The sequence below is a fragment of the Pteropus alecto genome, unplaced genomic scaffold, assembly GCF_000325575.1.
Source record: "Pteropus alecto unplaced genomic scaffold, ASM32557v1 scaffold113, whole genome shotgun sequence".
NCBI classification, from domain to species: Eukaryota; Metazoa; Chordata; class Mammalia; order Chiroptera; family Pteropodidae; genus Pteropus; species Pteropus alecto.
The window spans coordinates 6,999,789-7,012,316 of record NW_006433949.1 but is presented as its reverse complement, the minus strand read 5'-3'; the positions used below and the strand labels follow the sequence as shown (position 1 = coordinate 7,012,316).

Below are 12,528 nucleotides of genomic sequence, written 5' to 3'. Positions count from 1 at the left end.
CATTTGATTTTCTCATATAGGCATTAACTTGAAAAGACTGTCCGTACTGCCAAAGTGGTTTTCCTTTCTAAAAGATTTTTTTTCTTAACTTTAATCCAAAGATTAAAAGAAGCTATAAGTACAAGTAAAGAACAAGAAGCACAGTACCAAGCCAGCCACCCAAACCTCAGGAAGCTGAATGACTCAGGTTAGCAGGGACCTGCGTTCCCTCCCACATTTGGCTTTGGTGTTGGCTCAGGGGCGGGGGAGGGGGGGTAGTGGGAGCTCCAGCTGTTTTCATCTCATATTCTGGGTGAAGGGTGTTAGGGACCCAGCACTGCTCTCAGGGAGCTGAGGTATATGTCACCATGGAGGGTGGCATGATGAAGTAGGAGCCTGTGTCCTATCGAAAGTGAGTCTGCCTCATGTAGCTCTGAGTTCCTTTGGAAGCGAAAAGGCAACTGCAGGAAAACCCATATGATAAGTAGAAAAATGGCCCTCCAAAGATGTCCACGTCCTAATCCCCAGAACCTGTGAATATGTTAGATTATATAGCAAAAAGAGAATTACGGTTGCTAATCAGCTGACCTTGAGATGGTAAATTATCCTAGATTATCCAGTCAGCCCCAGTGTGATCACAGAGGCCCTTTCTAAGTGGAACGGAAAGCAGATAAGAGAGTGTCAGAGTGAAAGATGGAAGATACTATGCTGCTGGCTTTGAAGATAGAGGAAGGGGGGCCACCTATTAAGGTGACCTCTAGAAGTTGGAAAAGGCTAGGAATTTGATTCTCCCCAAGAACCTCCAGAAGGAACAGAATCCTGCTGACACCTTGATCTTAGCCCAGTAAGACCTGTGTTGGGCTTCCAAACTCCGGAATTAAAGGATGTTTGTTTATTATAGCAGCAGTAGGAGACTAATACAGCCTCCTGAGTAGGCAGAGGCTAATACAGTACCCCTGAGTAGGCAGAGAAGCAGCAACATGGACAAGGTGTGCAAGATAGAATGTTTTGTGTCGAATCATCCCGTTAATATCAAATGACAGGTCCAGAAACATCCCTTACCTGGAAGGGAATTTAAGCCTCCTGACAGCTTCCGTAGACCCCCAGGCCATTGGCAGGACTCCAGAAACTAAATGCTTTCTATGCTGCCTTCGAGGAAAGCAGGACTCACCCTGAACGTGCTGGAACCCACCAGTATCATGGTTGACGCAGCTAAGGAGAGGACTGATGGAGGAAGAAAGACTAAGATTGACACAGTTCAGTTCAAGAAGGGCGAAAACCCCGGGAAGTGTGGGACAACTAAAATACAGAAACCTGGAAAAAAACCTGAGCTCTTCATACCCTGAAGAAGTAGAGTAGGGGCCCTACACCCAAAAGACAATTTTAAGGGTGTAGAATGGCTTCAGTAAGGTATGCTTGAGGAATTCCACTAAGTCTGAAAAGGAAGTTTTCTAAAAAGATGTAAACTGAGATGACAGACAGGCTTTTCTATGCATTTAGAAACTGAAGTTGAAGGAAGATTTATTTCTTGGGGCAAATGTGCATTTTTTAGCATTTCTTGTTAACTCGTTTATGAAGTGAAAAAGAGTATAGAAATAAATTTCAAAAGGAAAAAATAATCACCCATCCCATTTTTGTAACGTAACAATTTTTATTTTTTAAACTTTGTCTTTTAGACTTTGTTCACAAGCCTTTGGTGTTTTGCATTATTGCAGATCTACTACCAGATTATGGTTTGAATCTCTTTCTCTTTCCTGAACTTGTGTGTCAGGTGACCTATATGTTGAGAGTCTTCAATCTCTAAAGGGCTGTCCCCAAGGAAGAGTCTCTCCCACTCCCACCAGCCTGCCCAGTGCTCCTGCCCCCAAATGTTATCCGTTTCCACACTCATCTCTTTAGGTGGCCTCAGAACCAACCACCTCATTCCTTCCACCCATTTTCCATATTAAGATTAATTTGGTGAGGCAACATTGCAAGAGATGTGAGTTAACCATTCTTGTGTTTCTTTCTAAACTCAGACTCTGTCCCTGCAGGGACCAGTTCTACTGTGAGTACTGATGCTTACCCGAAGAACCCACACCTTCGAGCCTATTACCAGAAGGTTGACAACAATCTAGGTAAGACCGGAAGCTGCACCAGCCTCTGCAGGTCCCTTACTCGAGACACTTGTCTTGCAGGCACCTTATGCCTAGCCAACCAGTACACCATTAGGCACCCAGGTTCTCAAGACCAAAACCTGGTGTCTGCTTCTCTCTCGCCACATGTCAGATCCAACACAAGTTATGTCCATCTCACCCCCTCACTCTCTGGAGTCTGTCCACTTCTCTCCATCCCCACCTTTCATCTAAATCATGACATCAACAGAGACCAGGAGTGCCTGAGAGGCCATATTGTGCAGCCTGGACCCTGCTTGTTCTAATCCTTATACCTGACATGGGGAGCCCCCATTTCTTCCCTTGTGAACCAGGCTCAGGAACAAAACGTGCCTCTGAGGACTGGGGGAGGGATACATGAGAGACCCCATCAAGCATGTAAGAAACTTCCTGGTCTGATAAGAGCTGGCACTCATGGCCATGGCAGCACATTGGCCACACAACTGGTTCCTTACAGCCCAGGTCCCTCACCCTGGCCTCTGGCCCCTGCCTTCCTCTCCACCCCTCCTGCCCTCATCACTTTGTGGCTCCCAGTTCTTTCCTGCCTCACTGCCCCTATCTGCCTGGAGAGTCCTTCCTCCCATTCTTTGCAGGCTGGCTTCTTCTCATGCCATGAGCCCTGCTTTAACGTGGCCACTTCTGGTCTCTCAAGCACCCTATTGTTTCCACTGTAGTGACTCATCTGATGTCTCCCTGACCAAACTATAAATTCCCAGGAATACAAGAATATTTTAGTTCATCACCACTTTACACTCAAGGCCTAGCAGGCAAGCACTCAATGATCATTCTTTGAATGAAAGGAGCGAAGTCAGTTATTTGAAGTTCAAGTGGAGTGTCACGTATGTGGACAGTAGGAGTTAACCTGTGAGCAGCTTCCATGAATTTATTCTAGGTGATGTCTCAGATAGTGCCTCTTCCTCTGACCTTTGTCCCATAACTACTTTGGTTGCTCGTTAGTCTTTCACCCCCATTAGGATATGGCAAAGTGGGTGAGACAAAAAGTAAAATGTACCCCTGCTCTAAAGTTGTCTAATAGAAGACAAGCCTGAATCTCATGAAGATACATAATGGATGTCTCCAGGAGGAGACACAGCGTGGGCCCCGCCCCTGGTTCACACAGAGCAGCGCCCATCCAGCAGCCCTGATTGGCCAGCGTAGAGGGCATGTTAGGCAAATCCATACTCATTTTCTTTTTAGTAACATTTACTTTCATTTCTAAGTATATAGATTCATTGTAGAAAATTGTAAAGTTAGATAAAGTGCTTGAAGAAACAAATACCCCAAATCCTCCTATCTAGCAGTGGCCACTGATATGGTGCCAGTCTTTCTGTTTTCATGTACATATGTCTAGTGTCAAATGTACTGAGGATCATTCAGTATACACATTTCCTTATCCTGCTTTTTCACTTAGATCTTGAACACTTTCCTAAACCTTTTTTCTTAAAATTTCTTTGAAAAGCACTTTACCATTTCCATCCCCTGCTGTTCAGCACTTAGGTTACATCCATTGTTTGCTACTGCAAATAATTCTCTGTCCATTCTCATGAGGGAGCCTTTGGCTACATTTTGTAGCGAGATTACTAGAAATAGAATTACAGAGTCCAGGAATAGAATCTTTCTTTTAAGCATGAAAAGAAATCTTTACAGAAATAAGACATTGATTTTAGAGAATAGACATAAGCCAGAACAAATAAATAAAAGAACTGTAATTTTACCACCCACAGCTCACCACTGCTACCCTCAGTGTGAATGTCAGCACTAGACTTTCATCGCTGCGGGGAAGAGGGCCCATCTCAGCGATTTCCATGCCCTGGCAGGTTCTCTACCAGACTCCACCTGCCCTTTGCCCTTAGAGCCCAGGGAAGCCCCAGCCAGCCACTCATCCTTTCTGTCCTCTGAACTCTGCCCTGGAGCCAAAAGCCTCAGGTAGAAGGTGCATGTGTGGGATCTGCTCCAGAGGAACACAGCGGGGATTGAAGGCCTTCAGTCTTCCCCACCTAAAGTTTCCCCAAGGAAGATGAGGGAGATCTGCAGAGGGTCAGAATTCAGTAAATCCAACCCACCCCTAGAGACTGAGGGTGCTTTTCAAAGAAATTTTAGGAAAAAAGGTTTAGGAAAGTGTTCAAGATCTAACTTTATCACACTTTTTATCTCAGTGTAGCTATCTGCCTGTTCTTTGCTATCACAGCTGCTGACAAGCTTCCTATGGCCTGCGGTGGCTTCACACATTTTACTTTCCATGGTCATGGGTTTCAATAAACTCAAGAAACATGGAGCTGAAGACTATTTTTATTGATCCTGCTTAGATTTATAGTACCAATACCAGTATTTTCTGGATTCTGGCTTTTTTTCACTTGGTTTTTTTTATCTCTAATTTAGCATTAAAGGGGCTTACAAAGCACCATCTCTTTTTCTCTTCCCTCTGGCTCTTTCCTGACCTGCTGTTCTTAGTAAAGAAAGCAGCTCTAGGCATGCTCCCAGCTCCCACTTCCCATTTACATGTGTACACACATGCATGTGCACACACACACATACTCACAAAACCTAGGAAAGAGGCTTTATTGTTCACCCAGACAGAATGAAGTCAAGACTCATCTCTGCAGTTGGCACAGCGCTAGAGGACCCCAGGGTCCCTCCACATGTCTCTTCCCCTTACTCACCCTCAGCTCTCTTTATGTCATCTGTGCCAAGTTAGCTTTCACATACTCTTAAGGTTGGCCATGTCCTTATAGACAATATCCCTTTTAAAACGAATGTGAGATTGATTTTTACAATTTTTTGAAACAGAGGGAAAATATTTATTACCAATAGTGGAAAAGCCTAATGAGGGAAATAGAATGAGCTCAGAAGAAAACTGGCACCAGGGTAGCTCGTTATGGCCAGGCGCTCCTAGGGGCTCAGGTCAGCTGTGGTCAGGGTCTTGGGCAGGCTGGAGCTTGCCTAAGGAGCAGGGTCAGAATTTGCACTCAAATTTAAAAAAAAAAAAATGATTTGCACTCAGGCCCAATGGAATTGGCCTGGATTTCCCCGAATACTGCATTTCCCCTGGTGGAGAATTTGAATTTCAGCAATAATGATGTAACCTAGCACAAGAGCTGAACCTTTGCCTAAGGCAGTGTACTCCACAGTTACCTGGGGCTTAGCCAACTGGCATCTCTAAAGGAACTGAGGATCTTTAGCATTTTATTCCTTTTGACATGGGGACCCTGGGCTGCAGGGATTTAGGCATCCAGCTTGTACAGAGGCCACTGCCTTCTTCCTGACCTTAAAGTAAGCAAAGGAAATGATGCCAGGCCAGTTCTGGGAGATTGTCATAACCTAGAACATTTGCAACATCAGTGTGGTGTTCAAGGATCTGGGAAATGGTAACAGTGAGTGAACAAGTGTGAGAAAATGTGAATTTTCCTAATGTGGGTAAAGGGGCCTCACAGCATCTAGGTCCAACAGGAACATCTATGGTTCATGCGTTCTCTGGCAGAGCACCCCAGGTAGCAGGGCAGCAACAGACACACACCCCCTTCTCCTCCCACTTGCAGAGGAGACTAGGGTGTGCAGCCTTCTCCAAGGAGATGTCTAGGGCTGGAGCAGCCTGGATACAGGAGCTCTCATTAGACAGGGCTTCCCAGGTCTGTCTCTCAGACATATTTCCAAATAGGGATTCTCCTATTTGCCATTCTAGAGCTGTGCTTGATCTAACTTTAGGGAGCTGGAGATGGAAGGAAGGAAAGCAGGCACCACTCACTGATGTGGGGTTTTTGCTCCTGAAGAGCAGACTAGTGAGTCTGGCTTTTAGTATCCAGCATACCTCTCCCAGGTACTCATTATAGGGTCTTGAAAGGGAACGTATTTTCCAGGGCCCTCGGTGCCCTTTTCCATAGGTACTGATCCTGCAATTTGCGGCAACCTACTAGAAGGTTCAAAGGCTGCTAAAAAGTCACGTAGTTCTATATGCATTGTTTAAAACACTGGAAGGACAAACACCGTTATATTAACAGCCGTTATCTTAGGTGAACAGTGGGGAGAGTAGTGACTCCATATTAAGCACATATTACTTTTTATTGAGTAAACAGATTTTCTCTTCACTTGCATCTATTTTGGAAAATATAACCAAAGCTCTGAAAAGTAGCCTGTTTCATGAGAAGGACTCGGTGACCTAAATGTTGTTGAGCACCTGGGAGGGAACAAGAAGCAGTTCCCAAAGCATGTCTTTTCTTCTCCCACAGATGAGCTGTCCATGGGACTGAGCCGGCTAAAGAACATAGGCCTGGGGATGCAGACAGAAATTGAGGAGCAAGATGACATTATTGACCGCCTCACAACCAAAGTGGACAAATTAGATGTCAATATAAAAAGCACAGAAAGAAAAGTTCGACAACTTTAAAGACAGAGAAGTTCTACTTTATTGTGATGAAAAGATTCAAAAGATCTTTTAAACTCCCAAGAAATTTCATTTATTACTTTAGTATGTGATTTAACATGTTTGCAAATATTATAATAGAGTGGGTCTTAAGAGATTCTGTTGTTTTGAAGAAGTGTGCATCCCACTTATTCTGAGAACCAACTCTTCTCTTAGTTCTTTGAACTGAATGCTTAGAGTTTTAGTTGGAGCACAGTAGCCTGGCCCTGAATATCCTGGGCTTTTGACTGTTACCATGCTGAAATGACAAGGAAAAGTTGTGTTTCTCACGTTAACGAGCAAATGGAAAGATGTGGGCAGAATTTCAATCCCTGTTTGCCAATATTTCATTCCTAGGTCTTATCATCAGAGTGCTAAGGGAGGGATAAGAGACCCTGTGAGCCAGTTATTTGTGGGGAGGGTCCTTCCTTCCCACATCTTGTGTAGCAGTGATCACCCCACACACACACACACACACACACACAGAGACACTAAGCACACTAAGCATATTGTGATTCAGCTTCCTTGAAAAGGATCGTTATAAGATTCAGAAATGGAGGATGTCAGCATTCTTTCATGTTTTATTGACAGATGTCACCTCTTCCCCTCTTGACCTCCATCCTTGGTGTGCATTTTAGTAGAAGGGGCTCAGACAAGCCCTACTCATTGCAGTGCCTGGAAATACATAGAGAAATGGGTAAGCCCTTATTTCCCATACGTCTTCATCTCTGACTCTCTGTCCATGAGGAGGAACAGATTCTCCACTGGCTCATGGCTGCTTGGCTTACCAATGGGGGACCTGTAGAGTTGGGAATGGAGCATCACACAGACATGGCCAAGCAGCAGTGTTCCTGCACTGAGCCCTCCCCCCCTTTGGGGCTCTTCCTGACCTCTCCAGGGATCCCACTCACTCTCCTTGCATGTTTTACAAGGTGAATTGACTCAGCACTTGGTTCTGTGCCACCCAGTTTCAGGACTGGAACTCCACAAATGATGCTGACTTTGTATAGAAGGATTTGGCTAAAAAAGAAAGACCAAACATCATCATTTTAACTGGTCAAGTTTGTTCTTTCGTTTCTTAAAAAGAATCACTTAAAAGCATTACAATTACAATCGATTTCTATAACGAAATGGATTTCTTTGTGTTGGTACCGCCAACAAAATAATGGAAGCCACAAGACTCTTGTCTTTTTAAAAAACAAATTAATGAAAATATTTTGAAGATGGAGAAAGGGACTGATTTTAGTAAGACAGATTAGGTCAAAAACTTTAAAATACCAATGTCTTTTACCTTGAAACATGGCACCGAATATGTGACCTTCACCACTTCCATCGTGGCCTGTAAACAAAGTCCCTTAAAGCAAAAGAAAGTTCTTTAGAGTGCTGCAGCAATGAATGCATCAGAATTTATGTAACAAATAGTTTTTACAAGTTCCATCCATGCATGACCTTCCTAAGAATATTGACAACCTCCATCAACAGATGCTTTCTGTCAAGTTGCAGTCGCCTCAAGGATGTGATCCACAATATTATGAATGTCCCAGGATGTAAGGATGTGATCAAATTAGACATTTATTAGATGAGCTCATCATGATTATTCTCTTGGTAACTAGTGAAAGGAAAATTTTTACATGTATACCCAGCCCAAAGTAAATGAGTTTACAGGGCTTTCAGCAAAAAGGCTGCTCAAAAAAACATGAAGCCAGAGAACAGAGCAGCCAGTGTGTATATTTCATTCATTCTAATGTTTCTGATTTTTTCCTAATACCTTTCATGTATGTCATATTAACTTTTTCCTGCTTATCATCATCACACAGACTCACAGAGACTAGTCATTATACCTCAGACCTAAACTTTTTTTTTTCAAGTAGATGCAGCCACCTGCCACTAAACAATCTCTTCAGCAGCCTTCCATTTGCATAATGGGATTACTGATTTAACTGACTTGAAGTAAAGCAGCACCTTATTTTATGTACCTTCCCTTGTCTTTTGTTGGATTGATGAAGCCAATCACCTCCCTCCTTTTTTTTTTTTTTACCCTTAGCCTATGGAAGGAGAGTTGCCCTCACTTTTATAGAAATTTGTCTTCCTCTGACACATTAGAGGGCCTCATATCATTTATTTTGTTCTTTTTCAGAGGCCCTAATTCTAACGTCTCAGCCAAGGTATTATCTCTAAGCTACAAGCTAGCCAACCACTTTCTTCTTCCCACACCCACCAGAGACCCTTAACTGGTTCTACTTTATAAAGCAAAGTTGCTTGCATTTTCAGAGAACAAAGACCTGAGGAGCCTCCAGAAGCTTTGCACATGATGGCGATGATCAAAAAGAAAACATTCTATCCTCTAAACTAGATACCTCTCATGGGGACACTCAGAGGTGCCTGGGCTGGGTTTGACTGTGGAATGGGCTTGGTAAGACATAAAAGATGAATTCGACCTTTGCCAGAAGGGGCCCATAAGACAGATTTTTATTTCCACAGTTGAGCTGGAAACAAACTGTGCCTTCAAAAAAGTGGCTTTTCTAACTTTAGGCTGGTTATATGTTAAATGTTCCGCTAACTAAAAATAAGTGCATTCTCCTCCAGAGGAAACTGGAAACTATTTCTAACATCTAGCGATTTGTAACTTAGCAGTGGGATTGCCTCGTGGATTTTTTTTTTTTTTTTTTTTTTTTTTTACATTCTGTAGGAAAGGAAACCTGAATTTAACTCAGGTGGTGAGAAAACAACATAAGTGCATTTTAATTTCTCTAACTCTTTGTGAATATGTAATTTTAAGTGTACACTACACCAATTTAGTAAAAATCTTATACTTTGCCTGGATAGGTCTTTTCTGCAAAATTTTAAAGTTAATGTTGTTGAGCATCGTCAGCTGTGATGGGTAAAAGATCTTATGTACAGAATGATGATCTAGTCATTAAAAGTGCTCATGAGAGGATGTGCTTTTTGTTCTGAGTCTATATCTGAATAGCTCTTATGCTCTGTGCCTTCAATTCAACAAATAACCATATTCCATAAAGTAAAATGTGAAGTTTTTAAATCAGAATCTGTCTTCTACATAATCATTTTCAAAGAGTTGGTAGAGGGGAATCCTCATTTAGTCTTCCCTGCCACATTTAGCTCCCTGTCACAGTTAGCCCTATGAACCAGCTTCCTTCTTGAAACCCTCCTCTCATCTGTCAGAGTACTTTCCTATCCATCTCCTACCTCCCTGCTCACTCTGCAGAACTGTCTAGATGAGGGCTCAGCAAACTGTAAAGGGCCAGAGAGTAAATGTTTAGGCTCACAGGCCAAATGGTTTATCACAGCTACTCAGCTCCACCACTGTAGCACAAAAGCACCGTAGCACAAAGATGACATTACATAAAAGTGAGTAGCCATGTTCCAATAAAACTTTACAAACACTGAGATTTGAATTTCATGTAATTTTCACATGTCACAAAATACTCTCAATTTCTATAAACCAGTTAAAAATACAAAACCGCTTAGTTCACAGGAGGCACAAAACATGCTGGGCTGCATTTGGCCCATGGTCCACAGGTGATCACCCTGAATAGGGGATCTTATTCAAACTGCTGAGAGGTGCTTTTGGGGTAGGGGTGAGCAATGGATGAGCACTCTGCTTTGTAAGTGGCTTCCCCATCAGAGTTCTAGGCCCCTTTCCTGGGCAACACTGCAGCCCAGAGAGAGAGCAGGCCAGGACTAGCCTTAGCTCCACTCTCCTGCCTCCATTTTTATGTCTGACCACAGGCCTAGGAACTGCTTCTAAATCTGAAGGCTCTGAGAAAGCACCTGGGCTTAGGACATCTTGGACATCTTATCCGTCGGTGGACTACCTACTTGCGCATGTCCCAAAGACCACTTTGGTTTTAGCAGATAACATCTTTGGGCATCATTATAAATAAAGGACTATGAGGGTCTGAACACAGGCAGTGGATTTTTCTGCGAAGACAAGGGAGAGGACATTACATAGACGCATAAGTGAAAAAATCAAAGTAGCTCACATTTGGGAGCTGCAAGTACAGAAAAGCCTGTAGTTTGGGTTATGGGTGGAAGATGACGTGAGGAAGGCAGGCAGGTCCCAATCTGAAGGGCTTTAGGGGCCAGAAGGTCAATGAGGAGTCAATGACAGGGAGACGTTTATGGATTCTAGGCAAGAGTGACATGATCAGATTTGCATTTGAAAAAACCATAAAGAGGCATATTAACATAAGAGAAAAAAACTAGACCTAACTGATGAAGGAAATGATAATAGTTCACCTACAGCTGCAATGGACAGTTGTGGCTATTAAAAGCTTTTAAGGAGCATATAGGATAATGCTTGCAATATTAACATTGTGGGGGAAAGATTGGCTGTAAACTGATTATACAGTATGCTACCGATTTTGTAGTTAACCAAACCAAGATACGTATTTCAGGGGGGAAAAATTACCCTTACATTGGTGGACAAACAGAACAGGCGAAAGAGAACAATTTAATAATGATCCAGGCAGGAACTGAAGAGGGGGAACCACACTAGAGCCGTGACAGAACAGGGAGGAGCAGGACAGGCTTTAGTGATAGATTTGCCAGTAAGGGTGGCATTGAAGGTAACACTCAAGATTTCTGGTCAAAAGAGCTAGTAGCAGTTTTATTTCACCAAAGGAATACAAAAACACAAGCACATCCGGGGTTAAGGGCAGAGGAAAATGACTAAATATTGGACATGTTGAGTTTAAAGAACTTTGGGATATCCAGGTGGATTTCAGATCTGAGCCAAAGGTGGTGCACAAAACAGACCAAAATCTCTGCCCTTGTGGAACTTAAATTCTCATGGGACAGAAGACAATGCACAAGACAAGACAATTAGTAGTATGATAACATTGACCGTGCAGATCTGGGGCTTGGGAAAGATGTGGAAAGGATTTGGGCATTGTCAGAATATAGATGGTAGTTAAAGCCACACAGGTGAAGAATAGTTCCCAGGGAGAATGAGAGGAAAGCCACAACCAAGTCCTGGAAATACAGACATGGAAGGCCACAAGCAATGCCAAGAACCCAGCTCAAGATAGGAAAAGAAGAACAATCAGAAAGCAAAAGCAGAGTTTGGAGGAGGGAGGGAGTGATGTTCTCTAATATTGTAGAGAAGTACATCAGGACAGAGTGGTTTCAATGGAGTGGCGTGGGTAAAATCCAGATTATGAGGGCTGCAAAGTGAGTATGCAGAAAAGAGGGGAGATTACTCTCTTAAACTTGGCTGTGAAGGAGGAAGACAGGGTGATAAACTAGGAAGCGGGTAGAGGACAGAATCCAGGGAGAGACTGGACCTTGTGTAAAGGCTAAGGAAAAAAAGCGGGTGACGAGAGAGGTAGGATAGAGGAGAAATGCCACAGAAAGAGAAAAGTCAGTCACAGACCTGAGAAGAAAGACCGTTTCCACAGAGAAAGTAGAGAAAGAATGTAGATACTTTTAGTTTGCTAAGCCTTCATAATGAAATACCATTCAGTGCCTTAAGCAACAGAAATTTATTATCTCACAGTTCTGGAGGCTAGAAGTACAAAATCCAAGAATTGGTGGTGGTGATTCCTTTTGAGGATGGTGAAGGAAAAATTGTCCTAGGCCCCTCTCCTTGGCTTATAGGTGGTAGTCTTCATGTTCACATAGCGTTCTGCCTGTATCTTCACATCGTCTTCCCTCTGTCCATCTCCCTGTGTCCAAATTTCCCCTTTTTAGAAGGACATCAGTCATATTGGAATAGGGCTCTCACCTTAATGACCTCATTTTAATTTAATTACCTCTGTAAAGATCCTGTCTCTAAATCAGGTCACATTCTGAAGTACTGGGAGTTAGGACACCAACATATTAATTGGGAGACGAGAGGGAGACACAATTCAATCCATAAGAGATATAAATAAGTGTGTAGTTGGGAATGAGCTGATATCTGACAGCCTTTATTTTCTTTGTGAGGCTGAAATTGGGGGGAGCTGAAAGAGGGATGGGAGCAGCAGGTATCAAAGAAAG

At 43.0% G+C, this 12,528-nt stretch overlaps 1 protein-coding gene across 2 annotated transcripts in view; it reads left to right on the top strand.

The window, feature by feature from the left end:
• The window catches only part of SNAP29 (synaptosome associated protein 29), a 22,579-nt gene extending 13,113 nt beyond the window's left edge, over nt 1-9,466 (top strand). Inside the window, exons 3-5 of one of the 2 annotated variants that reach the window (XM_006908651.3) lie at nt 102-187; nt 2,013-2,096; nt 6,356-9,466. In XM_006908651.3, coding sequence (XP_006908713.1) covers nt 102-187; nt 2,013-2,096; nt 6,356-6,513 — 328 coding nt within the window. In that variant the 3' untranslated portion in view covers nt 6,514-9,466. Of the gene's footprint in view, nt 1-101; nt 188-1,997; nt 2,097-6,355 lie in introns of both variants that reach the window. The other variant, XM_006908650.3, reaches the window with a different exon arrangement.
• The last annotated feature ends 3,062 nt before the right edge of the window (nt 9,467-12,528 follow it).